Below are 27,951 nucleotides of genomic sequence, written 5' to 3' on the forward strand. Positions count from 1 at the left end.
TGTCATCGACTCGTAGGCTGTAGCACACAATGTCCTGTATACGTCGTACGTAGTCGTACGGCCTGGGCTTTCCTCGTCACGCAGACCCTCACTCCCGTCTAATAGTATATATCTCCCATCCAGTCTCTCTTTCAACGAGAGTCTTTTCTTACCCTTCATCCGCAACAACAAGTTCAGAACATCTCACTCCTACTTCCCGCCTCATCTCATCAACAAGAGCCCCAGCTTTCGAGCTAAACCAGTCGCTTCTCTTCCCGGCACTACTAACTCTTGTATCAACCTCACATCAACGGCTCTTAAGCTTCTTCTCTCCACCAAACAAGCAATCAGCCAAAATGCGCTCCTTCGCCATCCTCTCCGCTGCCGGCCTTGCCGCTGCTCAATTCACCTCCATCGTCATCACCGACGGCATCACGGCCACCCTGACCCTCCCGACCTTCCCTGAGCCCACCGCCACTGCCATCGTCACCGAGACCGTTCCCTTGACCACCGTCACTGTCTCTCCCTCCGCCTCCGCCGAGCCCGAGCCCTCCACGACCGTGAGCGTCCCGGAGGGCACCACCACTGTCTCGGAAGGCATCACCACCGTCCCGGGAGGCATCACGACCACCACCCAGGTCGTCGTCAGCGACCCTCCCGTCACCGTGACGACGCCCATCGTCGTTCCCACCGGCACTGACCCCGTCGAGACTCTGCCCTCCATCACCGACTCTGTCATTCCTTCCATCACCGCCGTCATCCCCCCTCTCATCAACAGTGAGTATCATCTCTTACTAGAACCCTTCAAGACCCATTAGACTAATAGACCTTCAGCTACTCTCTCAACCCTCACCCAGACTTACTTCACCTCGTCCCCCAACGCCACAACCACCGGCCCCGTCACCGTGCCCACCGCCGCCGCCGACAAGGTCCAGAGCTCTGCTGCTGGCCTCATCGCCTTTGGCATTGCCAGCTTCTTCCTTCTGTAAGGGATTGAAAACCATCACGGGATATTTGAATAATGAGAGCGGGGGTCTTTATTGATGTTTCACGCTCGAAATGGGAACCATGAGGAAGCAGAACAGCACTTGCTTGGACATGTATTATGACTTTTACGGCTTGGAGCAACGGCGTTGGAAATTCTGCATACGATGATGAAGCATGGCCATCATGAATAGCATTAATGCGGCTAATTAATTACAAAAAATTAACAGTTTCCATATATATTTCGCTCTTGCCTTGTGACCTTTGATATCAACAAATGCTGCCGTAGACGACGACCGTAATGGATTGTTTAACGCCAGTTCATTACTGCCGTAGTGACTGCGTGGAAAGGGAAGGAAGGGTCTTTCCGCTTTAAGTGGAATCGGGAAAAGGAAGGCACGAGACAAAAGAGTTAACCCTCCCCCACCCCGGTGGCCAGCTGAGGGCTACATCTCTGGTGCACTTGCTGGGACTCGAACACGGGACCTCTGAGCCTTCACCGATTAGGCTGTTCGTGGACTTGAACCACTCCACCACCCAGCCAGTTTTGACCTGACCCCCAAGGGGGCGCCTGCTGGCTGGTGACAGGAATGGACTTGAAGGGGTACATGAAGGCTTCTAGTGTGTATTCATAGGTATGTATCCGGGTGGTGGAATGATTCATCGAGGGCCAATTTGAGCATATCCATCATCTCATAGGATAACCTTCCCCTTCCAGACCCCGAGCTTTCGTCTACAGCGCAGAGTACAGCGCAAAACAAAGTCCACCTTGACTCTCGTCCAACACCCATATAGTTCTTGCAACAAGACTCCCGTAACCGCGCCGCCCCTTGATCTGTCTATCAACTGGCCAGCACGGCCATCCTCAGCGCAAGTTCAGCAACAGCGGCGCGGCACGCAGACAAACTCCCTTTGTTCAAAGGAACAGTGGCCTGATGCTGCGGAGCGAGCGTTCGACTCGGTAGCGTCTTTCATTTAAGAATGTTTGCCTCCACTGTTACGTCTGCGGCACATTGCAATCTCTGCCTATATCGTAATAGGAGTGGGAGCTGCCGTGACACCAAGCCTCTGTGGCACCCGGGCGGCTATAGTATTCATCCGACATGGTGACTTGTTCCTCTTGGGGAAGTATCTCGCCCCCTTAGTGAATGGCAATCGGCTACCTCGCTGATGTTGCGCCGTGGAGGAAGGCCAGTTCTGAGCACCTGTATTTGCGCCGGGTTCTGCGCTTGGTTGATGTGCTTGGCTGGCTGGCGGCGCGCGACCTTCTGCTGGAGTACCCTTCGCGCAGTCGAAGCAACCTCGTCCGCGACGCAGCATTTGATTGTAGAATCTGAACAGCGTTCTTCTTCAAACGGCAACAGGGATCTGAGCAGACGCCTCCTCAACAGCGGGTTCGGCTTCATCTTCGGGGTCCTTGGGGAGATCGTCCTGCATTTGCGATTACATGTTAAACATTACAACTCTTCTCCACGTGAAGCTTCCTTTCCAGGCCCTCCACTTGCGAACGGATGGGACTTACCTTGTCAAAGATGACGCGAATCATGAGACTGCAGCTAGGACAAACGGCAATATCCTCGTCGTCGCGTAGGTCGGCCAGGGCGATTTGGAACTTGTCGCCGCAGGGGCAAGGGTAGTGGTAAATCTGCATGTCCTCGTCCCAGGTCATGTCTTCGATCTCGATCTCATCGTAGATGGAAATGTTGTCGTCGGACATTTTGGCGTGGATTTGTGTGGTCCAAGGTAGAGAAGAGCGCTGTTGTTGCGATTCTAGTTTGCTGGGATGATTGGCAATGGAGTCATCCAAGTTGAGGGGTGGCAAGCCGAATTTTTTTTAAAAAAAAAAAAAAAAGAATTCGGACAGGAAAAAGCTGCTTGGAGAAGTTGCCCCGCGATATGGCTGGTGAGTCTACCCTCGAACGTCAAGCCACATTTGATTAGATAATTACGCCTCAGGCACAGACAGAGCTCACAAATCACATGCCATCGGCAGCCAATTCACATGGGAACGGGCCAAAAGGCCATTTTCCGGGGTTGGCCAATCAGATTGCTCGCCGCTACGGGGCCGCTCTCCTCCAGCACCCATGTACCGTGTCACTCCGGGGAGCCGAGGGACAGAGAGGTCAAACAGGGCCAGCTTTCCCCCATTTTCCCCAGCAGAACCTAAGGATCAACTCTACGGAGTACCCAGTGCTGAATCAGAACAAAGACCCGAGCCACCGAAGCGACGCAAAGCAACAAGCGGCCCCAGTGCCATTTATTTTAACGTTTTGGCTGCTGAATCTGGAAGGGGAAGGGGACTGGACCCCAACCTAACCGAAAGCCTCGTCCGAAGGACCTGCCGTGTGACACTCACCCCAAGCACCCGTCACCAGCCATGGCCGTTGTCAACATCATCATCTTCCCCTTTCTGACCGACTGCGAACACCTTTGATACTACTCTCCAGCAATATATCTCCTTTGCGAACGACGGATCTCGATCGAAATACCGCGACGAATGCGCTGACGACTTAATCCCAGCGTCAACCGACGGACGTTCCCCCACAGCTACCGGCGTGACGTAGCCGCGGCAACTCGTCCATCTTCACAAGCAACATAACCGCGACCTTGTGACGAACCATCCTCTCCGAAAGGCATCGTGAGACGAAAAGGACCTCGAGATCGCTGCCACACTCACCCAGCGGCGCGCGCGCGCAGAGACGCCCCTCGACACCACCACCCACAATGGCCGCCCAATCCAAAGTCTCCCTCATCGGGCTCCCCTCAAACCGCACAGTCCGCAACCTCGCCCTCCAACTCACCCAGCTCTACCTCCAAAACCGCACGCGCATCTCCCGCGCCGTCTGGATCACCCTCTTCGTCGCCCTCGCGAACCGCATCCGCCGCGCCATCTCGGACCAAAAAGCCGCTTCCGCGCGCGAGGCCGCCGCCCGCGAGTCCCGCGCCACCGTCGCCGCCCCTTCGGACGAGGACATGACCAAGAAACGCAAAAAAGTCGAGCTCAACCGCGAGTTCTTCCGTTCCTTACTGCGCCTGCTCAAGATTGTCATACCGGGATGGCGGAGCAAGGAGGCTAGGCTGCTCATCAGCCATTCCTTCTTCTTGGTTGTTAGGACGTTGATTAGTCTCAAGGTTGCGGCCATGGACGGCGCCATTGTTAAGAGTTTGGTCAAGGGTAATGGACGGGAGTTTTTGATGCGCATCGTGTGGTGGATGTTGATTGCTATCCCTGCGACGTTTACAAACTCAATGGTAAGTCTGCTGGGTGCTCTGGATGCCCCCGTGTCGGACTTGTGCTAACACGCCGTGCAGTTATCCTACCACCAAGCGGAGCTATCGCTCAAGTACCGGACGCGGTTGACGCAGCACATCCACGACAAGTACCTCTCGAAGCTGACCTTTTACGGCATCTCTGCCCTCGACGACCGGATAAACAATCCAGACCAGTTGATTGCAGTCGATGTCGCCAAATTCTCAAACAGCTTGGCCGAGCTCTTCAGCAACCTCGCGAAACCCGTCTTGGATATGGTACAACCCTTTTCCCTTTACAATCCCTCATGGAAACCAAACACTGACCATCACTAGACAATCTACACGCACTCGCTCTCACGAAGCGTAGGTGGCGAAGGCGTCGTCTCAATGGCACTCCTCGTTCAGCTCTCCGCAAACGTAATGCGCGCCCTCACCCCGCCCTTTGGCAAATACGTCGCCGACGAGGCCCGGCTCGAAGGCGAGTTCCGCTTCCAGCACTCGCGCCTCATCGACCACGCCGAAGAAGTCGCTCTCTACTCGGGCCACGAGGCCGAAAAGGACACCCTTGACAAGGGCTACTTCACTCTCATCAAGCACGTAAACTACATTCTCCGCCGGCGCTTCTACCACGGCTTTATGGAGGACTTTGTCATCAAGTACTTCTGGGGCGCCCTCGGCCTGCTGCTTTGCTCCGTCCCCGTCTTCGTCAAGATGCCGGGGCACATTGCCATGAACATGGGCGACCGCACCGAGAGCTTCGTCACCAACCGCCGCATGCTACTGTCTGCCTCAGATGCCTTTGGCCGCATCATGTTCTCGTACCGTGAGATCATGGAGTTGGCGGGTTACACCTCCCGTGTCGACTCCCTTCTCGAGACTATGAACGACATCCGCGCCGGCCGCTTTGAGAAGAAACTCGTCTCCAGCTCGGGCACCGAGAATAACGAGGCCGTCCTCAAGGGCCGCGGTACCGTGGTCGAGAGCAAGGACATTCAATTCATCAATGTGTAAGTCGCCATCTACCCACCTACATGCAATCCAACTAATACCAAAAACAGTCCCATCATCTCCCCCAACGGCGACGTCCTCATCAAAGCCCTCTCCTTCTCCCTAAAACAAGGCGACCACCTCCTCGTAGTCGGCCCCAACGGCTGCGGCAAATCCTCCCTCTTCCGCATCCTCGGCGGCCTCTGGCCAGTCTACGGCGGCACCGTCCACAAGCCCCCTTCTCCGACATCTTCTACATCCCCCAACGGCCCTACCTCTCCCGCGGCTCCCTCCGCCAACAGATAACCTACCCAGACTCCCTCCGCCAGATGCGCGCCAAGTCCGTCACAGACGCAGACCTCCTCTCCATCCTCTCCCTCCTCGGCCTCGAGCACCTGCCCGAGCTCTACCCCGAGGGCTGGGACGCCGAGGCAGAGTGGCGCGACGTCCTCTCGGGCGGCCTGCAGCAGCGCGTCGCCATGGCGCGGTTATTCTACCACCGGCCCCGCTACGCTATCCTCGACGAGTGTACCTCTAGCGTCACCCTCGAGACGGAGAAGGTCATGTACGATAACGCAAAGGCGCTCGGCATCACCCTCATGACCGTCAGCCATCGTCGCAGTCTGTGGAAGTACCACAGCCGCATTCTTCAGTTCGATGGGCAGGGCAACTTTGTCTTCACCAAGCTCGACGCCGATCGCCGACTGAAGCTCGAGGATGAGAAGGAGGACCTTGAGGTCTTGCTGCGGCAGGTGCCTGAGATTGAGAGGCGCATTGCGGAGTTGACCGCCGCATAGAAGGCGAGGGTGCTCATGATTTACAATCTACAGTGAGTCTCACAAGCGATCTTGCAAAGGTGCATTTGTTTAGTTTAGTCGATGGGAAGGGAGGCGAAACTTCAACGAAGAAAGCATGATTCGATGGGATCTTTGACGAGTCTTACATTTTTTTTTTTGGTTTTGCAAATTTTGTACACAAAGGTTTGTAGACACAACACCTACAGAGGATACGGCGTAGAATAGGTTAGGCAAATCGAAAGAATAATACCACAACTCACTCTTGACTCATCCCCTGGTCCTGATCAATCTGCTTAAATGCGACTTGGAAATACAAAACTCCGCAGTGTCCAATTCAATGTTGTTGACATGGGCTGTATGTAGTTGACCTCCATCCCCGCCCCGATGACACGCCCGCCTCTAGTGTCCGTCTTAGGTATCAAAGTTGAACAGTCCTGCGTCGTCAAAAATTAATCGGCAAGATTGTTCGGATGAAAGCGGCAGTCTTCGCTGTGTATGCTGTTGTCAAGCAGTAAAATACGCTTATGATCCGCACCGCACTCGTAGCAGAACTCGTGCTTGCACTTAGAACCTAGGAATCGGCCTCTAGGTTAGACATTTCTTGACTTTCCTCCGCTTTCTCGCATCTTTATAAGCGCCGAGGCTCACTGTCTTGCCTAGACGGAAGGCACAGGTCCTCGGCATCGAACACTATGCGACCGTTCCCAGGTAGAGTAACAGCCCCAACAGAATTCGTAGCGGCATTTGATGCCTGCGATGATATTGGCTTCAGTCCGATAGAAACGACGCAGAGAGAACAAAGGGCAGAAGAGTGGATGGGGGGTCAAACATGAGAGACGCAAGAACAGGGATACTTACAAGTCATATGCGAACTATCAAATGCCTGTTAGCTGAACTCCTTGCTCTGATGTCAAAGAAGGACACTCACCACCCCGAGTTCTTCTCAATGGCCCATCCACAACCAGGGCAAGGCTTCGTTGTCCGGCTTACGGTCACTCGGCTTTGCTCTTCTTCCGCTTTTCGGCGAGCAGCAACCTTCCTCGCCAGGGCTGCCGCCTTTCGGGCTCTCTCCCTTTCGGCACGCTCTCTAGCTTCATGCTCCTGAATCTCAGCCTGTTGTTCGGCCATAAGGCCCTGAGCCATCGCCCGATCGGCGTCTTCCTGTGCCTGTCGCGCCGAGTCGAACTCATCATACTCCATTTCGATGCGTGAGCGGAAGTTGTCTGGGTCTCGCAGCAGCGCATCGTACTCCTCACACGACAAGTTCTCATGCCATGTAACGTTATGGCTAAAACAAAACCGCTGACCGCAATGCAAACATGTCACGATGGGTTGGTCTCCGCCAGTATCGTGAAGCTGGCCCGACCCACAGTTTGCCGTACACCAAATGAAGTTATCAGCTTCAGCCATGGCAGCGCGAAGTGCCAAAGCCTCATATCTTGGAAGGCGTTAGTGACTTTGGGACCTGCAAACAGATTATTGGGGAGTTTACCGAGCAAATGTCTCTTCGTCTGCGTACTTTTGAATGTCGATGTATTCCAGCAACTCGCGGCATTCTGGGCACCGGATCTCAGTCCATAGCTTGCTATTCAGATCTGATTTGATGGACATTTGAAGGCACTCTAGGCACGCTTCTGGCGGGTGAGTGCACATTGGAGTCACACTTAGGACGGGAAACGACGAAATTTCCCTCATTTCGGCACAAATCGGGCATTCTCGAGAACCGCTTAGATCATTTGCTGGCAGTCTTTGCCTGGTAACAACAACATCAGTTGTGTCCGCTGCCTTGTGATATCTTTGGCCGAAACTGAGACTTGTTAGCCATGTTGAACCAAAACACAACTCTTGACAAGGAGAAATATCAAATAATTCGGTGATGAAGGCTGGCAAAGATTATCGATCCAGCTCGAGGGTGCATGTTTACCTGAAATCATCAGCTCCAAGATCCGCAGACCGAGATCCCGACGCTGAGTCTTGCCTGCGCAAAAAGGCAACCGTCATTGCTTGCTCCTTCTGCTCAAGAAGCTCGACATACGGATTATTCGAAGCCGTCGACGCTAACACGAGCTTCGACGTTGACCTCGAGCGTGTGGGCGGCGACAATACCGGCGGCGTACTAGCTGCGGTGTTGGAGCTGCCACCTGTGGTCTGTGGTGAAAATGGTGCAACGTCAAAATCCTCGAGGATAGACGCTGGGGTCGGCCGGTAGCCCCTTTGTGGTGGTGGAGTAGAAGAAGAAGGCATCGCCGCCTCTGTGATTGTGGCCGTGGACTTGGCCACGGGCAGTGGGAAGTCGAAGTCTGCCAGAATGTCGGCGCTTATGGCGCGGTAGTAGTTGACTCGACGTGGAACCTCCGGTAAGGGAGCTGGTGGTTGAGGCTGATCATGACTGACATTTCGTGCTAATGTGTCTTGCTCGTTGCTTGATCTGTCAACATCCAGGGCCAATCCCCAATCGTATGCCGGGGCGGGATCGAGCCCATCGCTGCCAAAACCTCCCACGAGAGAGGGGTTGGCGCTGGAGTGATAGCTAGGTGGCAGTCCGCTGTTTGGAGGTGCGAACATCTTCGTCAACGGGAAGTCTTCGACATGTGGAACGAGTCTTGGTGAAGAATCGCTTGATGCGTCTGTCTGCTGCTGTTGACAGCTTTCCTCAGATGCTATCGAAGCTGGATTAGCTACCTGTGTTGCCGCTAATAATTTCGGAACGTCTGTGGACCGCTCTGGAGTCCCGTCAACGAGGAAGTCCACGGGCAGCAGATGTGACGTCGATGGGGTCGTAGTAAGACGAGGCGCGATCTTCGGGTGTGAACTTGAAAAAGAAGAGCCGGATTTGAGAAAAGAGGTAGTTTGGTTCTCTTGGGTGGTGGTGTTTGGCCGTCCCCCGCCCGTAGAAGGGAGCCAACCAGAGGGAGGCAAGGACAGCTGTGGTTCGGACTCTGATGAACTGTTTGTCGTTTGCGGATCGTGTTGAAATGCGCCAATGAATCTTCCCTTAAAAGATCGAAACATGTTGAAATGGCGACAAACTGACTGGGGGTTCCCTGCCGGCTGCTTGGAGTTCAACTCGGACCTTTAACCTTGCATCACCGTCCGAGCATAGAGCTGATGCAGAAAGGCCACGAGACAACGTGTTCGTAGTGCGACTAGATACCTAGTTCAGTAGCCGAGTACCTACTACCTCAGAAAGACTAACCTAGAGAGTGAGGATGAGTATTAGAGCCCTGTCTCAGAACCCAATGCAGATGGACGTTGGACGGCGACTTGAACGGGGAGTAGGCGAGTGCCTGCAGGGACGAAGACCGGACGCTGAAACCAGGCTCAGGAGACTGAGCCTGTACCTCTTGTGGCTGCCAGAAGAGTCGCAATTCGGCGTTCGTGGTTTGAGAGGCGGGAGTTGAGGTATCGCAGCTTGGCTTTGCCTTGTTTGGCGCTCCTGTTCAATGATGACGGCGGGCGCATGAGGCAACGAACTGAAAGAGAATCAGATGAGGCCGAACGAGGGGCGTTGGTGAACCTTGAAGGTAGAAGCAGTTCCAGATTGACGTCCAAGTGGTTCATGCCATGGTCAGACAGCTCCGAGGCGGACCTGCCTTGAATGTTTCTTCCACTTTCGGGGAGCGCCTTGTAGGGTACGTACCGCAAGTACTGCTGGAGGAGGCAGATGTACCTGCAAGTCTCTACAGATCGCCCGGCACGCCAGGACCCACTCTCTAGCGCATGCCACTGCCCGTTGCCCGTCCTTAGCGGCTACCTGTTAAGCCTCACTCAACCTAAACCCCCGCTATAGTTTGTGACTACATAGGTACCTTATCTAAGACGGTCAGCTTTTGAATCGAAAGTCGAATAATCTTGAAGTTTCCTCGAGTCTAATTAAAGAATCAACCAAAGTCATCTGCACCTCACTTGCATTGCTCCGACGTGTCCCAGCCTTAGACCCGAAAATTAAGCCGGCTTGTTGGAGGTATTGGTACTTCACTGCGCGATTTGGGGGCCTCGATTTCTAGAACGCCTGCATCAGGCTCCGAGCACCTTGTCAGTGGATATAAGCCGCAAGAATGATCAATCGTGATAGCTTCTTGTATCCCCGTGGATCTTATATCCCATGATCCAATCAGGAAGCTGTACACGATCTACACCCAGGAAACAGGTATAGCAAAGTGCCCCCAGAGATTACATGTATCTACTTCTGCCATCGATACCTAACAATCCCACAGTGAGCATTACCGACCAAAGCAGCCCCCTAGAATGTGCACCTCGTTTTGGCAGTTCTGGTATAACAAATGGGATATAACACCAATACTAGCCTGGACAGGAAACGGAGAGAATTCGTAAGCGATACCTGGTGCCTCTAGCCACCCCAACGAAAGTTCGTCCACCCACCGGCTTCTTGCCTCTCTCGATCGGTCTTAGCGTAGTATAGATGGCTCAGAAGCGTACGGTCCCCATTCTCCTGGAACTTGTCACGCTTTTCTTGCGGGCCCCATGCCACCAGCATCTGTTGACGTCGCACGAGCTGTGGTTCTTTGATGACATCCTTGCGCCCAATTTGCCGCATGTAAAGCGCTGGGGTGAGAGTACAAACATTGAGCAGGTGGTGATACAGCTCCTTTTTGGTAGGCTGCGGGTCAATCTTCATCAGATTGAATGCTTTGCGGTTCTGGAGTATGTTCTTGCAGTCGAGATCTTGCAAGCTGTCGAGGAAGTCTGTCGAGGTTTGCATCTCGTCGTCCCCGCCCCAGACTATGTACGGGTTGATATCGAAATAGAAATGGTTGGTGGAAACCTGTATCTTCTCATACAGCTGCATTGCTGGTTTGATACAAACCTGTTCAAAGCTCTTGTAAAATGCCTCCATTTTGTCTTTTCGGCTGAGTATCTTGAAAATGGTGGCAAGCTCGATTGTGAGCTCGCGCATCTTCTTCTCCCGGCAGCCCTTGAAGTCTCGAGAGCTCAAGATTGCGTTATATGCTTCTGCCGTCCAGGTTCGTATCGCGAAGAGATCTGGGACAGGTCAGTTTCAAAGGCCAATGATAATAACAAAAATGTGCTCGTACCTCGCTTGGGATCAACGTGGTTCTGGAGGGCTGTCTCCACGAAGCTGAGTACTTCGACGTAATTGGCGATGGAGCCGTACATAATCTTTTGGAAAATATTGTCGTTGATAAACCTCATGATGATTGCGACGACAATATCTTCGTCTGTTTCTGGGAAAACGGCGCCGTGAACCAGGTCGGGATATAGGTGTATGACCTGTTTCAACTTGAGAGCGTCGCTGGGTCTCCTGCGGGCAGTCATCATAAGGTCCTCAACTCCCTTTTCGTGATCATCCAGATACGGATCCATGAACTTGGAAACCCAATCACTGATACCCTCGATGAGATCATCGTATTCCTACCAGATTGTCAAACGACTATCGCTTTATGTAGAGATAGTGGACTTACGCGCCCGACTTCCTCGGGAGTCAGCTCCTTACGGTAAGGTTGAAGGCTAAAGATGTGAGACTGGGCATCCCTGAGTTGTTCTTTTAAAGCCGAGTTCTCTGTGTTGAGCTCGTTGAGTTTTGAAGCAAGGGGTGCCGTGTCTTTCTCAATCTCTGTAATAGTCGAGGCCACGGTAGATTTGATCTCGCCTATCCTCCGCTCTGCTCGCTCGACCTTTTCCTCGGCAATCTCAGCTCTAGCCGTTGTCGACTTGAGCCTGTGGCGCAACTCCATGATCTCACGGCGTAGTAGTAACACATCGCTGGCATCTGCTTCGTCTCCGTCACGCGTACTGGTTTTAACATCTTTCTCTGATAACTCTCTTGATGGCGAGGAAACGTCGGTACCGAGGTCGATCAAATCGCATTCGACAAAAGAAGATGAGGTGACCGTCGAGGAAGGCGATAGGTGATGACGAGAAGAATTGGAGGCAGGATAATTATTGAAACGAGTGGCAACGAGGCCTTTGGGTAAAGCTTGCCTTGGTCCACTGCTCTGAGCTCCGTTCTCCGGAGCAGGCATCTCGACCTTGGTGAAGCCCATCATGTCAGTGGCAGAAATCGTGTTGGGGTAAACCGGCTCTATTGTGGTGGTTGCTTGGTTCTTGGGGGTCTGACTATAGGTAAGTCTCGAGTCGTCGAGCATCATGGCCCCGGCATTAGTGTCGAGGGGTCTCTTGTCTGGGACGGGTGGGTTGTGACCCTCGCGGTGCTGCGGAAGAGTCGGGTCTACCTGTGTGAGATCTTCCATTATGCCGAGTAGTAATGCTAGGAGACGGCAGCAGTGGAGGATATGTTTAGATGAAAAGAGAGGTCCGAGTCTTACTATGCATCGGAAGAATGAAAGACTTAGAGGGAGAGTTGGGATGAGATGTGACCGAGAAAGAGGCCTGGGAGAAGTCGCACGGACAAATGAAGGAAGGTTCCGGTGCCATGGAGAATCCGGGCGAATACCTACCCAAGGTCAAGTCTGTAAGGTTAGGTACCTTGCAATACCGCCTTTCATGACAGGGAATCGAGGTCATACCCCAGATCCCCGCCCTTGTGTGATGAAAGCCCGAGGCTTGGTAGGTTACCTAGAGTAGGTAGGAGCTCTATCAAACCTTCCTCTCGGTTTGAATATCTCGTACCTGCAAGAGACAAGGCAGCTTTCGGTAAAGGTGGCATGCCACTGCCTTGGAAGCTGCCTGCCAGAACGACCCCGCCAAGTGGGGGAGTACCTACCTTACCTCACCTAGGTAGGTAAGATACAACGGCGGGGGTGGGGCCTCAATGAGATACGTACCTTCAAGGCTGACACCCTGGTAGTTCTGGGAAGTACCGATGTGCCCCGTCAAAGTCACTTTCTTCACCAAGCACCTTGAGGTACCCACGGTACCTTACGGGAGTCCAGAAACAGCTAAACACGTTGCGTGGTGCCTTGAAAAGGTTGAAAAGGAGCGAATGTCGAACGCCTTGGGACCTCAGTGGCATAAAATAGACTGAATGACGCCTCATTAGAAAGCCTGAGCTGCATGGCATGAGGGACGAATATCTCGGCGCTCAGACCTACAACGCCTAGATGCATCCACGGCTTTCAAACGTGCCCGACGGGTCAGAACCCGCATGAGCTTGATGCATAAGGCAGCGAGTTTTTCAAAGGACTGATTGTCTTGGTTCCATGATTGTTAGCTGTCGTTCATGTTCAGTATGAGAGATGTTGTGCCATCTTTCCATCCCTCTTACCTAAGGTAGGATGGGTCGGTCGACCAGGGAAGGAGCTTTCAAGCAAAACTGACGTTCTTCGTCTGTTTGCGCCACGCCAACCCGAAGACTAAAAAGGTTTAGCCAGAGCCTCTTGCTGCCCTTAACCCTTCAAACATTCGCACCCAAGCTTCATCAAGGCAGATTCTCCTTCTGTCTGCTGACCTCTACGTACCTTGCCCAAGCACATCTTTCTATCAAGTTTGATGAGAACCAGCTTCTGACATCCGCCCCCTCACTTTCCTCCATGCTACGATCCAACTCTTCTCTCTTTTCTGCCTCTTTCCACTGCGACTAGATCATCCTCCAGCAATCGAAATCTCCTTCAACTTAGTCTTGAGCCCGCCAAGCCTACTTCGATACAGCTTCATTCGGAAAGAGAGGGTTCCGCTTCACCGATTCCAACAACCTGCTCTGTCCTGGTCGTTACCAGCTGATCGGCGCTTTGCATCCCGTTTCCACTTATATTCGGGATCGGTTTCTTGCCTTTAAACACCCTCTACACCACCTGGCAGCACCACATCCTCTAGCCATGGACTCTTTCGACTTCGAGAAGATGTCCATCAGCGAGCGTAAGATCATCGTCGGCATCGACTTCGGAACCACTTATTCAGGTGTGGCGTGGGCTGAAACCCAACGTCCCGATCGACGAACTGCCATCACCACCTGGCCTATCAGCAAGACCATCCGCGAGGGCGAATCTTCCGACAAAGTCCCCACTAAGCTCCGATATGCCGGCGACGATGTTCAATGGGGCTTTTCCATCCCCGTTACCGCACCGCAAGCTGAAGTCGTCGAGTGGTTCAAACTGTGGGTGCTTTTACTCCTATGAAACCCTCGTTCTTGGAACTCTGAGAACGGGAAGTAGGGAAAACGGAGAGCTAACGTGTCCCAGTGATCTCGACCCCTCTCTGCAAAGTATGGGCCAAGCTGTCTCCTCAGAGGCTCGAGGTGGCCGCAACGTCGACAAGCTCGTGACGGACTACATCTCGGCGCTGGGCGACCATCTCGTGTACACCCTGAAGGAAAAGCTCGGAGAGCAGGTTGTCAACACCACTCCCTTGGAGTTTGTCGTTACGGTACCCGCCATCTGGTCAGATCTCGCCAAGGACAAGACCAAACAAGCCTGCCAAAGAGCTGCTGGTCTCAACACAGTCACCAACACTATTGCTCCCATCCACCTTGTCTCCGAGCCAGAAGCCGCGGCCATCTATGCCTTACATGGCTTGGACCCACATGGGCTCAAAGTCGATGATACTGTAGTGGTTGTGGATGCTGGAGGAGGCACTGTGGACCTGATCTCTTACACAATTACCAGTCTTAAACCCATTCTGGAGGTCCAAGAGGCTGCTCCAGGCTCTGGTGCACTCTGCGGCTCGACGTTCCTCAACATGCGCTTCGCCAAGTTTCTAAAGGCAAAGCTGGGCAAGGAAGATGGATTCGATGACGAGATCATGGCTGAGGCCATGGAACAGTTCGAAAAGAAGGCAAGCTTGCATCTTCGTCTACCATACTGTGGCTTGCCGCTTCCAAGCGTATCTTGAATAGAGCTCTTCGACTAATAATACGTAGGTCAAGCGACAGTTCACCCTCGGCGCTGCCCCCGACGACACCTACACCATACCAGTCGGTGGTCTGGCCAACAACAAAGAGCTCGGGATCAACCGTGGTCGTTTCGCCCTGAAGGCGTCGGATCTTCAGACCATCTTCGAGCCCGTCGTTCTGGAGTGCATCAAGCTTGTCAAGGACCAGATCATAGCAAGCAACGTACCGATTCGTGCTATCCTCCTTGTTGGCGGCTTCGGCGCATCCAACTATCTCAAGGAGCGCTTGCGCAACGCTATTGACAAGAGCATCCAAATCATGCAGCCCCCCAATGCTTGGCAGGCAGTTGTTCAAGGCGCCGTCATGAAGGGTCTAGCTCAGGTATCGCCTGACAAGCTTACGCAAGTCAAGGTTCAGAATCGCAAAGCCAGAAAGCACTACGGCACCGAGTGGCGAAGCAAGTACGATGCTAAGGTCCACAAGCATCTCGAGCAGAAGCGACATTGGTGCGGCTTGGATGGTTGCTACAAAGTCTACACCATGGAATGGTTCATCCAACGGGGCGATAACGTCTCCGAGAACGAGCCTTTCTACACATCCTTCGTGTGGACCGGTCTCGTCAGCCAAGGCCGTATCAAAAAGATCAAGATGGATATCTATGCTGATCGCAATCAACGAATTGCGCCTGTTGCTCGGGATGAGAATGTTGCGATGCTCGTTCATGTAGAGGCTGATGTCGGGCACATCCCCGAGCACATGCTCTCACGTCGCCAGGGGCTTGACGGCCAATGGTACTACGAGCTGAACTGTAAGATCGAAGCCGTGTATCTTTCAGCCTCAACCACGTACACATTGCTCTACAACAGTGAGTTCCCCTCTGCTAAGACATCTTGACATGTATATTGACTCTTTATAGATCAACGGTACAACACGGTGACGGCTGAGTATGTTTGATGCAGTCATGTTTTGGCTGGATGTGAACGTAGCTAGAAATGTACCTTCGATTTGTGGATGCGTGAGGTCTTTGGGATAAGGTAGGAGATTGCATGAGCATATATGAAGAATTAGTAGTGTACACAATACAAACAACATGTGACGTCGCCATTTAAAAAGTACTTCGTCTCTGGGTGTCACAACGTCAAGTGAATTCAAGTCTCAACCGCGCCTTATCCAATTTTATCGTGCGCGCATATAACGTGGGTATCTGAATTGGAACCTGCCTGGCTGGTAAATATCATGATCAAATCACTTTGCTTGCTCCCTGATCTATTCTACTCTGCCCGAAGCGACTAAACTCTGTTGCTTATCTATTTGAAAGCCGTGGCTTGAATGTCGGGGATTCTCATCTAGATATGCCCACCAAAGTCTCTCTAGACTTGCCTTCCCTGCGGCCTTTCTCTGTCCGCTCTAAGTCAAAGCTCGGGAGAACTCCTGCGATCAATGTTGTAGTGTAAAGCTTGTTGCCGATCACATGCATGCTGAACGATCTCGTGATGGACTGCTCAGATCTCGAATAGCCGAGCAGATGTGCACGTCATTGATTGACTGGGCCTGGAGGGCATCGTGCATATACCGTAAGATTACGAGAGATCCTGACGTAATCTACCTGTTCTGGCAGCTCGGCGGTCTTCTGCTTAACAGCCTCTCTTTTGGCCTCCCCAGCCTTTTCATACATCATGATTTCCTTGACGAAGCCATGATATCGATAGACTCCCCAAGGACCTTCAGCTGGGACTTCCACAGGCTCGACGAGAAAATGTGTTGGTTCTGACTTGCGATGAGTGCTGGCTCGTACCGTTGGGAATTCGTAGAAGAAAGGAAAGCGGAATGGAAGGGATCGGCGAGTGCTATGCGGGAGGTCACTTACGACTGTACAAGGTCAAGAATGTTGTCATAGCTTCAGCGCTTAGTCTGCTAGGATAATCCAACATCGACAAAAGCATCGCTGCGAAAGGCCCAGAAAGCTTCGGTCCGAAGCATGTAACGCCAAGGGTTAAAGCCTTCCTAACTAGAAGGGGGTCAACGTGCTGACCATAGTCCTACTTACTCTTACCTTCAACTTCGTTCCGTAGCTCAACAACCCGATTCGCCAGACCGTCCTCAACGCTCTCAGGATTCAGGTGCGGGAAGATGTCAAATAAGCCATCATTGACGAGTCGAGGAAAAGGAGCCTTTCTCGTAGATGGTCCGAGTTTGATGGTCCCCTGTGAGAGGTATTCTCCAAAGTAATAAGCCCAATTGTCCCCGGTTCACAACTTGTATAATCTCTCGAGTCATGGGTCCAAGTGCTTGAGAGCCTCAATGGCGTCAAGGTCTCGGAGAAATGTGCCCCGAGGCAGTTCGCGCGTGTCAATCATGAGGATGTACAAGTCGTTTAGCATGGTGATCCTGCTAGCTTGCGACTGAGAGGAGGATAGATTCGTGGCATACTTGTATATGCACAATTGAATCGCAAAGAGGAGAGAGCTTGTTCATGACACAAGACCGGAACCGTAGGGGGGAACGACTTCCCAATTGAGGTGCTGGACAAGTCGAGTAGCTCGGATGCCTTGGTAGTCATCCTTCTCCAAAAAGCCTGTCCATCCTCGATTGCGTCCAGGCAAAGTGAGCACCGAAGAATGTTCCGAAGAAACTTGGGTTTCGGATGTTTGACCCTTCGAATTGGTATCAAACACGCGATAGAGATGTCGCGGGGTCTGGTCCGGGGTTTGCGGAGGCTGCGAAGGACCAGTTCTCAAAGCGTTGGGCATGGTGTTGGGCGGCTCTCTGAATGTTTGAAAGTGGATATGTGGAGTCTTTAGGTCGGGTGAAAGTAATAGTTTGGTGGTTACAACTGATGAGGTGAAAACACAGCATACAAGTAAATACCATCGGGACCCAATGGATGGCCGAGACAAGACTAGAGAGGTTACATGGCGTATGTGTTTGAGTTCAAACCTACAAACCTGGACGACATGCCTGAATCGCTTCAATCGCATTCACTCCACTGCATCCCTCGCCGTGGCGCATCGTGGTACCGAAGGCTCTGAAACCGATTAATGACGTTCAAGACGTCGCTCATGTTGCTGCGAAAATGACCGCATGGGAGCTTCATGTAGGGTAGGATCGTGAAAAGGAGCCGGGCAATGATGCTAGATAGCTGAATGCCGATGCAGCCGGAAGGCGTTATCAGTGGTTAAGATAGAGGAATCAGACCCCTGCACAAAATTTGACCGAGGCCAAATCTGAGTAATAGTGCAGACCTCACCCCGCGATGCGCGACTTTGACTCTTCTCCCAATCATATCAACAACGTCAACGTCGTCGAGGAAGAACCACACGACGACACAATCCCAACTATTGACGACATCACTGCGCTGTTCGTAACCCCAGGTAGCCCCCACAATCACGATGCAAACCAGATCTGACCCTGAACAGGTTGAAGGTAGAGGCGACGACGCCCACCGCAACGATGGCGACGAGCACACCGTCGCAGGCTGGCTCACCGTGGCCGGCTCGTTCCTCGTCTACTTCGTGTCCTTTGGCTATATGAACAGCTTCGGGTACTTCCAGGACTACTACCTCGGCCATAGTCTGGCTGGGTACCCGAGCTCGGTCATCGCAATCATCGGCTCCCTCCAGCTCGGTCTCATGAACCTCATTCAACCTGTCGCCGGTGGCCTCGCCGATTCCTATAGCCCGAGCATTCTCTATGCTGTCGCGGCTGTCGGAGCGACTGTATCGAGCATCGGTGTCTCGTTCGCCCAGCCAGGTCATATTTGGCACTTCATTCTCACACAGGTACGTGCCGCAACTACGCGTCCGACCCGTTGAGATTCTGACCTCTGACGTCAACGATAGGGTGTCATCTTCGGAGCGACCGCAGTGTTTGGTACGGCAGTCTCTTTGCCTCTCGCCAGTCAACACTTCACAAGACGACGTGCATTGGCCATCGGTATTGTCGCCAGTGGAAGCAGTGCTGGCGGTGTCTGCCTCCCCATCATGTTCTCTCATCTTGTGCCTCGGATCGGCTTTGGCTGGGCTTTGCGGATCGCTGCGCTAATTGCTCTGGTATGCTACGGGATAGCCATTGTAGTTTCCCGGCCCAAGCTGCCTCGCAAGCCTGTCAAGTCTATCTGGTCGATCGTTGACTTCAACGGCTTCAGCGATCCCCGATACTCCACGCTGGCGCTTGCTAATGTGGTTGGCAACTTTGGACTTTACGTACCGTTCTACTACCTAGGTATGTTGTCAATAATTGTCCGACTGCGTGTGGCTCCGATTTGTGATGCGAACTCGATGCGTACATGTATAATATATGTGCCGTCTCTAAGCTTTTGTCGGCAGCCTAAGCAGCTAAGTCAGAACTTGACATCCGGACAAAATACCTAGAGACCGCGAGCCTTCAAAAGAACATCCTCGTTGAACGAAGCTGATTGCTGTTTAGAGCCGTACATCGCGATTCACCACCCGGGAGCCGCGGTGAGGAACTACCTTCTCCCGCTCATCAACGGATCGAGCTTCTTCGGCCGAGTGATGTAAGTCTATGAGTTTTCCAATAGATGACCATGAGTACCACACTGACGCATCTTAGTGGCGGATACGTTGCCGATCACACGGGTGGATTGAACCTCCTCTATCCACTGACGGCAATTTCAGGCATACTCTGCCTCACCTTGTGGCTTCTATCCACCAGTGTCAGCATGATCGTAGCCTTTGCCTGCTTATACGGTATGGCTTTATCATTGTACATGCGTCAGTCTTGCGAGAACTCGAGTCAGCTAATCGTAGTGCAGGTTTCTGCTCGGGAATCTTCATCAGCGTCACACCATCTGTGACTGTCAGGCTCTCTCCGGAGGACAAGGTTGGTGCCCGGCTGGGTGCATTTTCCATCTGGAGTGCAATTGGAGTCTTCACCGGCACGCCCATTGGCGGAGCTTTCGTTCGACAAGGAACGCCGGAAGAGTATCAACACCTAATCATCTTCACCGGCATGTGCCTGACCGCCTCAGCTGTTTTGCAATTTGTGGCGCGTATCCTCTGTGATAGAAACCTGCGCAAGAAGTGGTAGAATACTTCTGCCGTCGCCGAAAAACGGCCAGGCAACATAAGTCTAGCCTGGTTTGTGCCAAAGGAGCGAGCCGGGATTCGAATTTGGGAGCTGCTTTTATCGTTGAGGATCAGGGGAGCATATGGGGAACAGTGGAGTGCAAGAGAAGTCAAGGCGGATCTACGCCAGGCACGAAGTTGGCGATGGAGACAGGAGGCGGTCTACAGATATGACGTTGGGAGAAATTGGCAGGGATTGGAATGTTGAGTTGGTTTACGGCCATGCATCAGCCCTTTGCTCTGGTTCGCTTGGGGTGGAACGTTGAGGGGATGGCATCCGCGTCGATCGGCGGGACGGAATCATCCGACCTAGATAGAATAAAAACCATCCAAACCATACATACCATCTATGAAGTCTGCATAAGGTACGGACAGGGACGTTGAAACACAATAGGTTAACAGCTGCTAATCTATGGTCGACTGAATTGTGGTAGATAGAATCCTGGTCGATGTTACCACAAATATGGAGACCCATGCTTTAATGATTATATGGATGCACTTCCGCCGCCTCTTGGCAGCCAAGGAACAGTCCAGCCTCCTCAACTACACACCTATAAAATGCGAGGAAAGTAGTGTCATTCCATAGCAAATCCATTCATGAACTGACTGCTTCTGTCAGATGTATAAAATGTCTGTTGAGCACCACTTTGGGCCCGAGCAATCAAGTACAAGGCAGAACATTTCAGAAGAAGAAAAAGACGAAGTAGTTCGAGACGGCTGCACCGCGTCATCTGCGGGAATGCCTCCGAAAATCCCAAAATGGAAATTTCAAGCAGGTACTTGGGAAAAAGAGGCACAAGATAAAGTATCTACGTCATATGAATGAGAAGCAGATAGGAACTACTGCAACTTTTCTCCTTCTACCTTACCAGGGGCGCTGATCTACATTTGTTATATGTAATAATCTCTCCCTACACTCTGCAGTAATGCTCGGTAGATTCGACAGCTTGTCATCTAGACCTTCACTGTCGACGGTAACTTGTAGTTGCGGATTTGAGTGAATACTTTATTCATGTGTTTCAAGTTTACAAACTGCGACTAGTAAAACTTTACGCGCATTGCTATCAGCAGCAAGCTGTAGAGTGCCAGCCTGTGAGCCGACTTTAGAATCGGCGTTTGGGTCTCGGGAGAAGGCCAGCATATTCCCCGGATAGCCGAGACTCATAATTCTGCTGCAGCGTGATTATTTTGTGGCTGCCACATGAGTTGTGGATAGAAGCTGCAAACTTTCTCTTTTAACGTGGGAACCCAGGTTATCCCGGTGCTTTCCACACTTGTTGATTCGAACGAATCCTGCTCGCAGCCCAAGTTCTCGACGATCGCTCATATTTCTGCTGCGGCTTGATGGACCATTCCACCTAATAGACAAAGCAGAATGAGGCAATCCAAATATTGAGGTGGCAACCCGTCTCCATACTGCTGCTATTCAGGGGAAATCACCGCAGCCTTTGTGATTTCTGACATGTTGGAAGTAAGCGTCCGAAGCGGTCAAAAAGACGGGTTTTCTTTCGGGGGATATTTGATCTGCTCGGCGCTTACGGCTGGAGACTTAGTGTCGGGCACCGGACCCATCAGCAGTTCAATTGCGATCCATCTTGCCCGATCTCTCTTCTGGCGGTAAAATATGGAAACATCTCGTGAATCAAGTGATGCGGCAAACATAAAGGGCAGGATGGTAGTACGCGCTTAGAAAGATTCTGAAAACAAGAGATTCAGTAATGAGCCAAGAAACAATCTCAAAGTTCACTTTTGAGGCGAACTCACCGAGTCATCGGGTCAAAGCAAAGCGGACGTCAAAGAGGGGACAATGGAGTCGTGCCTTCGTCCGCTAATGAGTGTGGGCAGAATGAGGTTTATTATCGCGAAATGGAAGCACCTTTTGAAAAGTCAGTTTTATTGCTTATATGCGTGATGGGAAAGTGCATAGTATCTGGCCACTGCGTTCTGTCGGTCCGTGAGACTTTCTGGCTATGGAGCTGACTTGCAGACTAGCAAGATGGCGTCGAACTCTGTTAGATGCACACCGCACGAGGCACATTTCGCAACGTGTCGAAGTACGATGTACGGATAATTTCACTTTCACGAAGGAAAATTACAGAAAACAAATGAAGGGAGAAGGCTTTCGAGTTGGAAGGCACGAACCTGGGGAAGGTTAGGTTTCGTCGTTGCGCAAACACCTATAGCCCCCATCCATATCAAGCGAATGAAGGTTTTCGGCAAACCCTCGTTGAGGCTCTTTCCGAACTTCCCACACACCACTCCACAGCTTAGCAGATATACTATATATGAGACAAGCTTATTTGAGTAGTCATTCTGGAGGTAATCTCTGTGAGTGCGAGCTCGAGATGACGCCAGTATTTTGTTCCCAGAAAAAGGAATGTTCTTCGGGCATCCAACTATGGCGATCCTTGTCGGCGTTTGCCCCAAGTCTAGGTGGCCATCTTATGTCTTACTGACTCGGCCGGCGGTCACCCCTGTTTCTTGATATGTCACGGTGAACACAAGCTTTGATTGACAGTCTTGGTAAAGCCCTGCTGAGAACGTCTCCAAATGAGATATAAATCAACCACTTCCCACGGCCTTGGCAGTAGTTGCGATATCTTTCGAACTGTCACCAGCAGACCTTCTACTCTGATCATTATCATCCTTTGAGCTTTGGCTCGTCCATTCTTTTTTCGTTTACTCACTCATTCTGTACCTATCGCCCTAGGGCACTCAACATAACAACAACCTGCTTCGAACAAAACATTTCTGCTTTCAACATGGTTTCTTTCTTCGCTCTCGCTGGCCTGGCTGCCACTGCTCTGGCTGCGCCTGTTAGCCAGTCCGGCTGCACTTTCACCGACGCCAACGCTGCCATGAAGGGCAAGGCTAGCTGCTCGAACATTGTCTTGAAGGATATCGCTGTTCCCGCTGGAGTCACTCTTGACTTGACTGGCCTCAAGTCGGGCGCTACCGTACGTCGATTTCTCAACTTTGCATCTCATGGCCAACAGGCCGGCATTTTTCTCTCACTCAGGTTTACTAACCCAACCCACAGGTTACCTTCCAAGGCAAGACTACTTTCGGATACAAGGAGTGGGCTGGCCCCCTCATTTCCGTCTCGGGCTCCAACGTCAACGTTGTCGGCGCCTCTGGCCATGTGATCGACTGCGGTGGCCAGCGCTGGTGGGATTGCAAGGGCAGCAACGGAGGCAAGAACAAGCCCAAGTTCTTCGCTGCCCACTCTCTGCAAAACTCCAACATTCGCGGACTGAATGTGCTCAACACCCCTGTTCAGGCCTTTTCCATCAACACCTGTACTAACCTCGGCATTTACGATGTCAACATTGACGACTCTGCCGGCGATGGCGGTTCCCAGTGCGGCCACAACACCGACGGTTTCGACGTCGGTTCCTCCAGCGGCATTTACATCTCTGGCTGCACTGTCAAGAACCAGGATGACTGCCTTGCTATTAACTCCGGTTCCAACATCACTTTCACCGGCGGCACTTGCATCGGTGGTCACGGTCTCTCCATTGGATCCGTCGGTGGACGCTCCAACAACGTCGTCAAGACCGTTCGCATCCTCAACTCCAAGATTATCGACTCGGATAACGGCGTCAGAATCAAGACCGTTGCTGGTGCGACTGGTGCTGTTTCGGACGTTGTATACTCTGGTATTACTATGACTGGTATCAACAAGTACGGTGTTATCATTCAGCAGGACTACAAGAACGGATCCCCTACCGGAAAGCCCACCAGCGGTGTCCCCATTACCGATCTTACCGTCAGCAAAATTTCCGGCAACATCAAGTCTTCCGGAACCGACGTTCAGGTTCTGTGCGGATCCGGCGCTTGCCGCAATTGGAAGTGGGAGGGTGTCAACGTTTCCGGTGGCCAGAAGGCTGCCAAGGCTCTCAACGTCCCGCAGAGCGCAGTGCAGAGCGTTAACACCAAACTTTAAGTGGCTGTCAGCGCAAATATCGACGGTATCCGTTGACTTGGGGCCATTACGTACTTGGGGAGCCGGGCTCTTGATACCGATCTCGATGTAGCTCATGAACTTGCCACAGGATGGTGTCTCGGATCAGCGGACTACGAGTTTTGTTCATTTGTATACATACTCAAGTTTGTGTATCGTATCATCTTACTGGTCGCGATATGAACATATAAGCTAAACCTTAAACTAAATCAAATACCGTTCATCTTCGTTGCCGGTCCAGAAGGAGCCTTTTGACGTATAATTAATTGTCTACACAGTCCATATGCACTTTCACGATGGCAAGACACACCCGGCAGGAATGAGCGACTCGTTCTGATCAAGCCTTGAACAAAGTCACGATCCGGGCCCAGCTGACTGAACTAATCAAAACTTTGGGGTCCTGATTCTGGATAAGTTAAGGTATGGATAGCTAAGCCCTGGTTGAAGGGGAAAGTACGTATCAAGGGCTTGCCGTCAGCACAAAATATCACGCAAGATGAAGCCCGCTTGATGCTTTGCAACTATTCAGTAAGTCCCTTTTCTTTCCGTCCACTTCGGCTGCGGTGCAGGCGCCACCTTCCCGAAACCAGTTGCGCTGACCATGCCAACGTCCCACTTGAGCCCCTCAACCTTGGCGCCGCCCTTCTCCATGGCCCAGAGCGTGATGCCCAGGTGATTAGATCCCTGGTAGTTAAGAATACCCTCGGGAATAGGGAAGCGAGCCTGGGGGCCGACATGGTGCACGAACTTGCCAAATTGGTAACCGTTTACAAAGATTTGAGCGCGGTAGGCAGTAGTGGTGGTGTTGGCGAACGTCAGAGACAGCGGAATATCGAAGCCGGAGGGGAGGTCGAGGTCGAAGGTTGCAGAGTAGTAGGCAATTCCGGCCTTTTCGATTCCCACGGAGGGACCCTTGCTGTCTTCCCAAGACGCCGACGGAGGTTGGGGCCAGTGGTAGCCCTGCCGCTCGATGAAAAGACCACCCTCGTTGAGAGGGCCGCGTTCTCCGTCGGCGTAATCCTCGCCGCCCAAGTTGCCGGTAATCTTCCACTTAATATCGGATTGCTCGTGACCAACAAGGTTGTAGTTGAGAATGCCGCGGGGGTTCTTCTGCTGTTCTTCGCCAACGACCCAGTTACCGTTCAGGCCCATGTGATCAATCACGACCGTAAAGATGTAGTCTCTGTCTTTGGTCAACTTGGGCAGGGTGAACGTGCTGTTATAGGCGGGCGACACAGCGTTTCCGAACCAGGAACCGATGAACCCGTCGTTCAGCCACACTGAAGCACCGTAGGCATTGCCTCCCTGGGTGGTGATGTTGAAAGTCGACTCTTCACCGGTTGCAGTGAAGTGACCGCGGTAGAGAAGCGAGCCGGTGTGGTACCCGTAGTCTCCTCCGTACAAACTGGTGGGTGTCTTCAGGGGGTTCGCGGTATTGTACGTCTTCTCAAGATCCGCGGCCGTCCACAACTCGTCAGAGTAGTCTGATTTGATCTCTGGTAGGCTGTCGACATACTTCCAGCTGAGCTGGCTGATGCACGGAAGCCTGATCTCGGGAGTGGAGAAGTCAACCTTGGCAGTCACAGCTCCGTGATCGTTTTGCTTGAAGTCCAGAGATTTACCGTTGAAGTTCAGAGTCTTGAGAGAAGAGGGAGCGCCGCCGATAATCTCAATGGTGGTTGTGCTGTTGACGTCACCAGAGAAGCTGATGGAGTCCCCATTGACGGCAACATTGCGGACGAGGTATCCAGCTTTGACGATAACATCAGAGGTGCCGAAGTCGCCGACAGCGGGAGGCACCCAGAAGTTGTAAGCCTCGTTTCGAGCTAACAAGGTTTCGGTTAGATTAGAAGACGCAAAGATGTTTGCCGACAACTTACTAAGAAGGTAAACATAGAGATTCTCGTGGACGCGGACGACCTTGCGCTCGTCCGAGACAGCCCAACCCAGGACAGTGTAGCCGTCATACTGCTCAATAGTGACATCTGAGCCCTCAATTACGTTTTCATCGGTGACATCGGCTTGCTCGCCCTCAATGGCCAGCTCGTGGTGCTCATCGGCACCTCCGTAGACGACTAGCACGGTCTTGTCGGCATACTTCTTCCTGCAGAGATGTTAGAAAAGTGTCAAAGCTGCTCTACTTGAGTTTCCTACCAGGTGAAGATCTCAGCTGTGGAGTATATCAGATTCTTGTCGCCGACAGGATAGTCGCTAACATGGATCTTTGAATCGCGTCTGGTCAAGTACAGGCTATCGCTGAGCTGGGGAACTTCTAGTTCACCGTACTTGACAGTCTTCACCTTAAGCTTGTAGGCTGTTGTCTCAAGAGAATCGTACTTTGTGTGCCTATTGTGTGATGAGCAAGGGGAACTAGATCATAGCTGAAGGCGGTGCAACCACGTACCTGGCGATGTAGAACTTGGTGGTGTTAGTGGTTGCCGGAGTGACGGTGATCGCGTCGTTGTTAGTCCATTCAAGCGAGGCGTTGAATCGATCGGCCACGAGGTAGGCAGGAGAGACGTGAAGGAAATTGGACTGAAGCTTCGTCTCGCTGTACTTCTCACGGTTGACTAGACGTTCCTCGGTGATCTGCGCACCGTAGTCATACGAGGTGTAGCCATCGGAGTGTCCGAGATTACCCCAGTTCGTGCCACCCCAAGTCTGCCCGGAATCATTAGAAAGTAAAGCTTAGAGCACATACTGAGCTGCTTACCATGTAGATGTTGAAGATTGTGACTCCGACGGCGTAGTTGTTCTTGTACAGGACGCGCTCGAATTCGTGGTTAAGGAGGGCCGCGCAATACTCGAATCCGGCGCCTCCCCAGGGCTGGAAGCCACCGCCTTGAAACTATGATCTGTTAGAGAGGCTCAATTTGGACCTGACCACTATGATGTCACTGACCTCCACGATAGTATACGGGGTCGTTGGTGCGATAGCATTGTTCGTTGCAAGCCAATCAGTTGGCAGGCCATTTTCAGGCCAAACCGTGGGGTTCCAGCAGTCGAAGCCCAGCGGATACCCATCGTGTCCGTAGATATCAACCTTGGCGGGCGTGAGCGCAGTGATGGCACCAAGCTGCCAGGCCTCATTGTTGACGTACGGCACGACAACGCCGTGACTGCGGAACTGATTGTCGACATACTTCCAGTAGTCGTAGTCAGGGAAGGGGTACGGGTCGACGGCAGCGTTGTACTCGTTCTCCATTTGGAAGAGGACGACGGGTCCTCCATTTGTGATTTGCGCTTTGGCAATGATGCTCCCAAGGGTGGCGGTGTAACTTTGCATGTTAGTTGACAAGTTGTTACACCATGGGCGCTTATAGGTGTTGTCTTACTTGTCAGTCGCCTTCAGGTAGGCTTCGTCGCCAGTCCTGAGAGCTCCTTGGACTCTCTGGAGCCAACCAGGGAAACCTCCTCCGGTAACTTCGGCGTTAATGTAGGGTCCCGGTCGCTTCAGTGCGTGTTAGTCGAGGCGCATCTGGCAATGAATACGGCGGGTACGTAACCTACAGCAAAGAGGTAGAGCCCAGCCTTCTCAGCTGCCTCGAAGAGTGGCTCGAGTGCGAAGATGCCCTCGGCGCGAACTTCACCCGGTTTCGCCTCCAAGAGTCCCCAATTGACGTAGAAGGAGACGGAGTTGTAGCCAGCTGCCTTAATTTTCTGGAGAATATCGAGCCATAGGGACGGAACCGGCATTCTATCGTCCATGGTCAGTCTGCGTGTGTTCCGCCTTGGTTTAATCCATAGCCACTGCTCGCTCACCTGAAGGCATGGAACTCGGCACTGAAGATCATCAATCTCTCGCCATTTATGAACAAGCTTTTGTCGTCCCATGTCACCTAGGAGAGCCATGTCAGCCAATGTTTCCGGGACATCTTCAAAGGCCGCCAACTTGAGGAAGATCGAATTCGAGTTATTGTCACTCCCAAAGCCAGATTGACATTAGAAAACTCACAATATCTTGCTGTCTCCCATTGAGGAGCTTCAAATCCGTCCCAATGGCTCTGGCATTGACTCCGTCGAGCCAGGCCAAGGCCAATAGGGAAAGGGCTTTGAGACGTGACAGCAACATTCTAATCGATGCACCAGCAGCACACTTGAAACCGTGCTTGTACTGAAGCTATGCAACGT

General features: G+C 52.3%; 10 protein-coding genes across 10 annotated transcripts; 5 read left to right on the top strand and 5 right to left on the bottom strand.

Moving 5' to 3' along the window:
* BDP55DRAFT_397930 (uncharacterized protein) lies at positions 1-1,214 on the top strand. Its single transcript, XM_060567265.1, has 3 exons — positions 1-104; positions 173-756; positions 814-1,214. Exons 2-3 carry the CDS (start codon positions 336-338, stop codon positions 966-968), a joined length of 576 nt encoding a protein of 191 aa, XP_060423121.1. The 5' UTR covers positions 1-104; positions 173-335; the 3' UTR covers positions 969-1,214.
* Positions 1,215-2,413: 1,199 nt separating this feature from the next.
* Positions 2,414-2,680, bottom strand: BDP55DRAFT_565192 (CSL family zinc finger-containing protein; the record flags this gene model as incomplete). The annotated part of the gene is made up of 1 exon (XM_060570398.1): positions 2,414-2,680. One exon carries the CDS (start codon positions 2,678-2,680, stop codon positions 2,414-2,416), a length of 267 nt encoding a protein of 88 aa, XP_060423122.1.
* Positions 2,681-3,687: 1,007 nt separating this feature from the next.
* BDP55DRAFT_637861 (ABC transporter transmembrane region 2-domain-containing protein) lies at positions 3,688-5,999 on the top strand (the record flags this gene model as incomplete). The annotated part of the gene is made up of 5 exons (XM_060573041.1): positions 3,688-4,215; positions 4,276-4,491; positions 4,549-5,222; positions 5,274-5,427; positions 5,505-5,999. The coding sequence occupies 5 exons, from the start codon at positions 3,688-3,690 to the stop codon at positions 5,997-5,999; spliced, it is 2,067 nt and encodes a 688-aa protein (XP_060423123.1).
* Positions 6,000-6,923: 924 nt separating this feature from the next.
* BDP55DRAFT_565183 (uncharacterized protein) lies at positions 6,924-8,564 on the bottom strand (the record flags this gene model as incomplete). Its single annotated transcript, XM_060570397.1, has 3 exons — positions 6,924-7,437; positions 7,492-7,806; positions 7,924-8,564. The coding sequence occupies 3 exons, from the start codon at positions 8,562-8,564 to the stop codon at positions 6,924-6,926; spliced, it is 1,470 nt and encodes a 489-aa protein (XP_060423124.1).
* Positions 8,565-10,350: 1,786 nt separating this feature from the next.
* On the bottom strand, positions 10,351-12,025 carry BDP55DRAFT_565199 (uncharacterized protein; the record flags this gene model as incomplete). Its single annotated transcript, XM_060570399.1, has 3 exons — positions 10,351-11,003; positions 11,057-11,393; positions 11,444-12,025. The coding sequence occupies 3 exons, from the start codon at positions 12,023-12,025 to the stop codon at positions 10,351-10,353; spliced, it is 1,572 nt and encodes a 523-aa protein (XP_060423125.1).
* A 1,377-nt stretch (positions 12,026-13,402) lies between these two features.
* BDP55DRAFT_398047 (uncharacterized protein) lies at positions 13,403-15,881 on the top strand. The gene is made up of 4 exons (XM_060567266.1): positions 13,403-14,034; positions 14,120-14,711; positions 14,797-15,634; positions 15,686-15,881. The coding sequence occupies exons 1-4, from the start codon at positions 13,757-13,759 to the stop codon at positions 15,721-15,723; spliced, it is 1,746 nt and encodes a 581-aa protein (XP_060423126.1). The 5' UTR covers positions 13,403-13,756; the 3' UTR covers positions 15,724-15,881.
* Positions 15,882-15,954: 73 nt separating this feature from the next.
* Positions 15,955-17,519, bottom strand: BDP55DRAFT_720679 (uncharacterized protein; the record flags this gene model as incomplete). The annotated part of the gene is made up of 4 exons (XM_060578481.1): positions 15,955-16,536; positions 16,637-16,777; positions 16,817-16,973; positions 17,250-17,519. The coding sequence occupies 4 exons, from the start codon at positions 17,517-17,519 to the stop codon at positions 16,304-16,306; spliced, it is 801 nt and encodes a 266-aa protein (XP_060423127.1). The 3' UTR covers positions 15,955-16,303.
* A 491-nt stretch (positions 17,520-18,010) lies between these two features.
* BDP55DRAFT_682787 (major facilitator superfamily domain-containing protein) lies at positions 18,011-20,312 on the top strand. Its single transcript, XM_060576285.1, has 6 exons — positions 18,011-18,126; positions 18,186-18,548; positions 18,609-18,990; positions 19,195-19,285; positions 19,342-19,478; positions 19,544-20,312. The coding sequence occupies exons 2-6, from the start codon at positions 18,297-18,299 to the stop codon at positions 19,816-19,818; spliced, it is 1,137 nt and encodes a 378-aa protein (XP_060423128.1). The 5' UTR covers positions 18,011-18,126; positions 18,186-18,296; the 3' UTR covers positions 19,819-20,312.
* A 2,162-nt stretch (positions 20,313-22,474) lies between these two features.
* On the top strand, positions 22,475-24,014 carry BDP55DRAFT_594193 (the polygalacturonase). Its single transcript, XM_060570964.1, has 2 exons — positions 22,475-22,813; positions 22,897-24,014. The coding sequence occupies exons 1-2, from the start codon at positions 22,619-22,621 to the stop codon at positions 23,800-23,802; spliced, it is 1,101 nt and encodes a 366-aa protein (XP_060423129.1). The 5' UTR covers positions 22,475-22,618; the 3' UTR covers positions 23,803-24,014.
* Positions 24,015-24,113: 99 nt separating this feature from the next.
* BDP55DRAFT_594196 (family 35 glycosyl hydrolase) lies at positions 24,114-27,892 on the bottom strand (the record flags this gene model as incomplete). The annotated part of the gene is made up of 10 exons (XM_060570965.1): positions 24,114-25,646; positions 25,701-25,924; positions 25,975-26,166; positions 26,225-26,481; positions 26,534-26,668; positions 26,723-27,098; positions 27,156-27,271; positions 27,331-27,517; positions 27,583-27,659; positions 27,776-27,892. The coding sequence occupies 10 exons, from the start codon at positions 27,890-27,892 to the stop codon at positions 24,346-24,348; spliced, it is 2,982 nt and encodes a 993-aa protein (XP_060423130.1). The 3' UTR covers positions 24,114-24,345.
* Between the last annotated feature and the right edge of the window lie 59 nt (positions 27,893-27,951).

Source organism: Colletotrichum godetiae, assembly GCF_030913485.1.
Source record: "Colletotrichum godetiae strain CBS 193.32 chromosome Unknown BDP55scaffold_74, whole genome shotgun sequence".
NCBI classification, from domain to species: domain Eukaryota; kingdom Fungi; phylum Ascomycota; class Sordariomycetes; order Glomerellales; family Glomerellaceae; genus Colletotrichum; species Colletotrichum godetiae.

Bases quoted from the DNA above. Each gene is read 5' to 3' on its own strand.
- BDP55DRAFT_397930 (XM_060567265.1), top strand. From the start codon at position 336: ATGCGCTCCTTCGCCATCCTCTCCGCTGCCGGCCTTGCCGCTGCTCAA. The intron at 757-813 runs GTGAGTATCATC...ATAGACCTTCAG, and splicing joins CATCCCCCCTCTCATCAACA to CTACTCTCTCAACCCTCACC.
- BDP55DRAFT_398047 (XM_060567266.1), top strand. From the start codon at position 13,757: ATGGACTCTTTCGACTTCGAGAAGATGTCCATCAGCGAGCGTAAGATC. The intron at 14,712-14,796 runs GCAAGCTTGCAT...AATAATACGTAG, and splicing joins TGGAACAGTTCGAAAAGAAG to GTCAAGCGACAGTTCACCCT. The intron at 15,635-15,685 runs GTGAGTTCCCCT...GACTCTTTATAG, and splicing joins GTACACATTGCTCTACAACA to ATCAACGGTACAACACGGTG.
- BDP55DRAFT_682787 (XM_060576285.1), top strand. From the start codon at position 18,297: ATGAACAGCTTCGGGTACTTCCAGGACTACTACCTCGGCCATAGTCTG. The intron at 18,549-18,608 runs GTACGTGCCGCA...CGTCAACGATAG, and splicing joins GGCACTTCATTCTCACACAG to GGTGTCATCTTCGGAGCGAC. The intron at 19,286-19,341 runs GTAAGTCTATGA...GACGCATCTTAG, and splicing joins AGCTTCTTCGGCCGAGTGAT to TGGCGGATACGTTGCCGATC.
- BDP55DRAFT_594193 (XM_060570964.1), top strand. From the start codon at position 22,619: ATGGTTTCTTTCTTCGCTCTCGCTGGCCTGGCTGCCACTGCTCTGGCT. The intron at 22,814-22,896 runs GTACGTCGATTT...CCCAACCCACAG, and splicing joins GCCTCAAGTCGGGCGCTACC to GTTACCTTCCAAGGCAAGAC.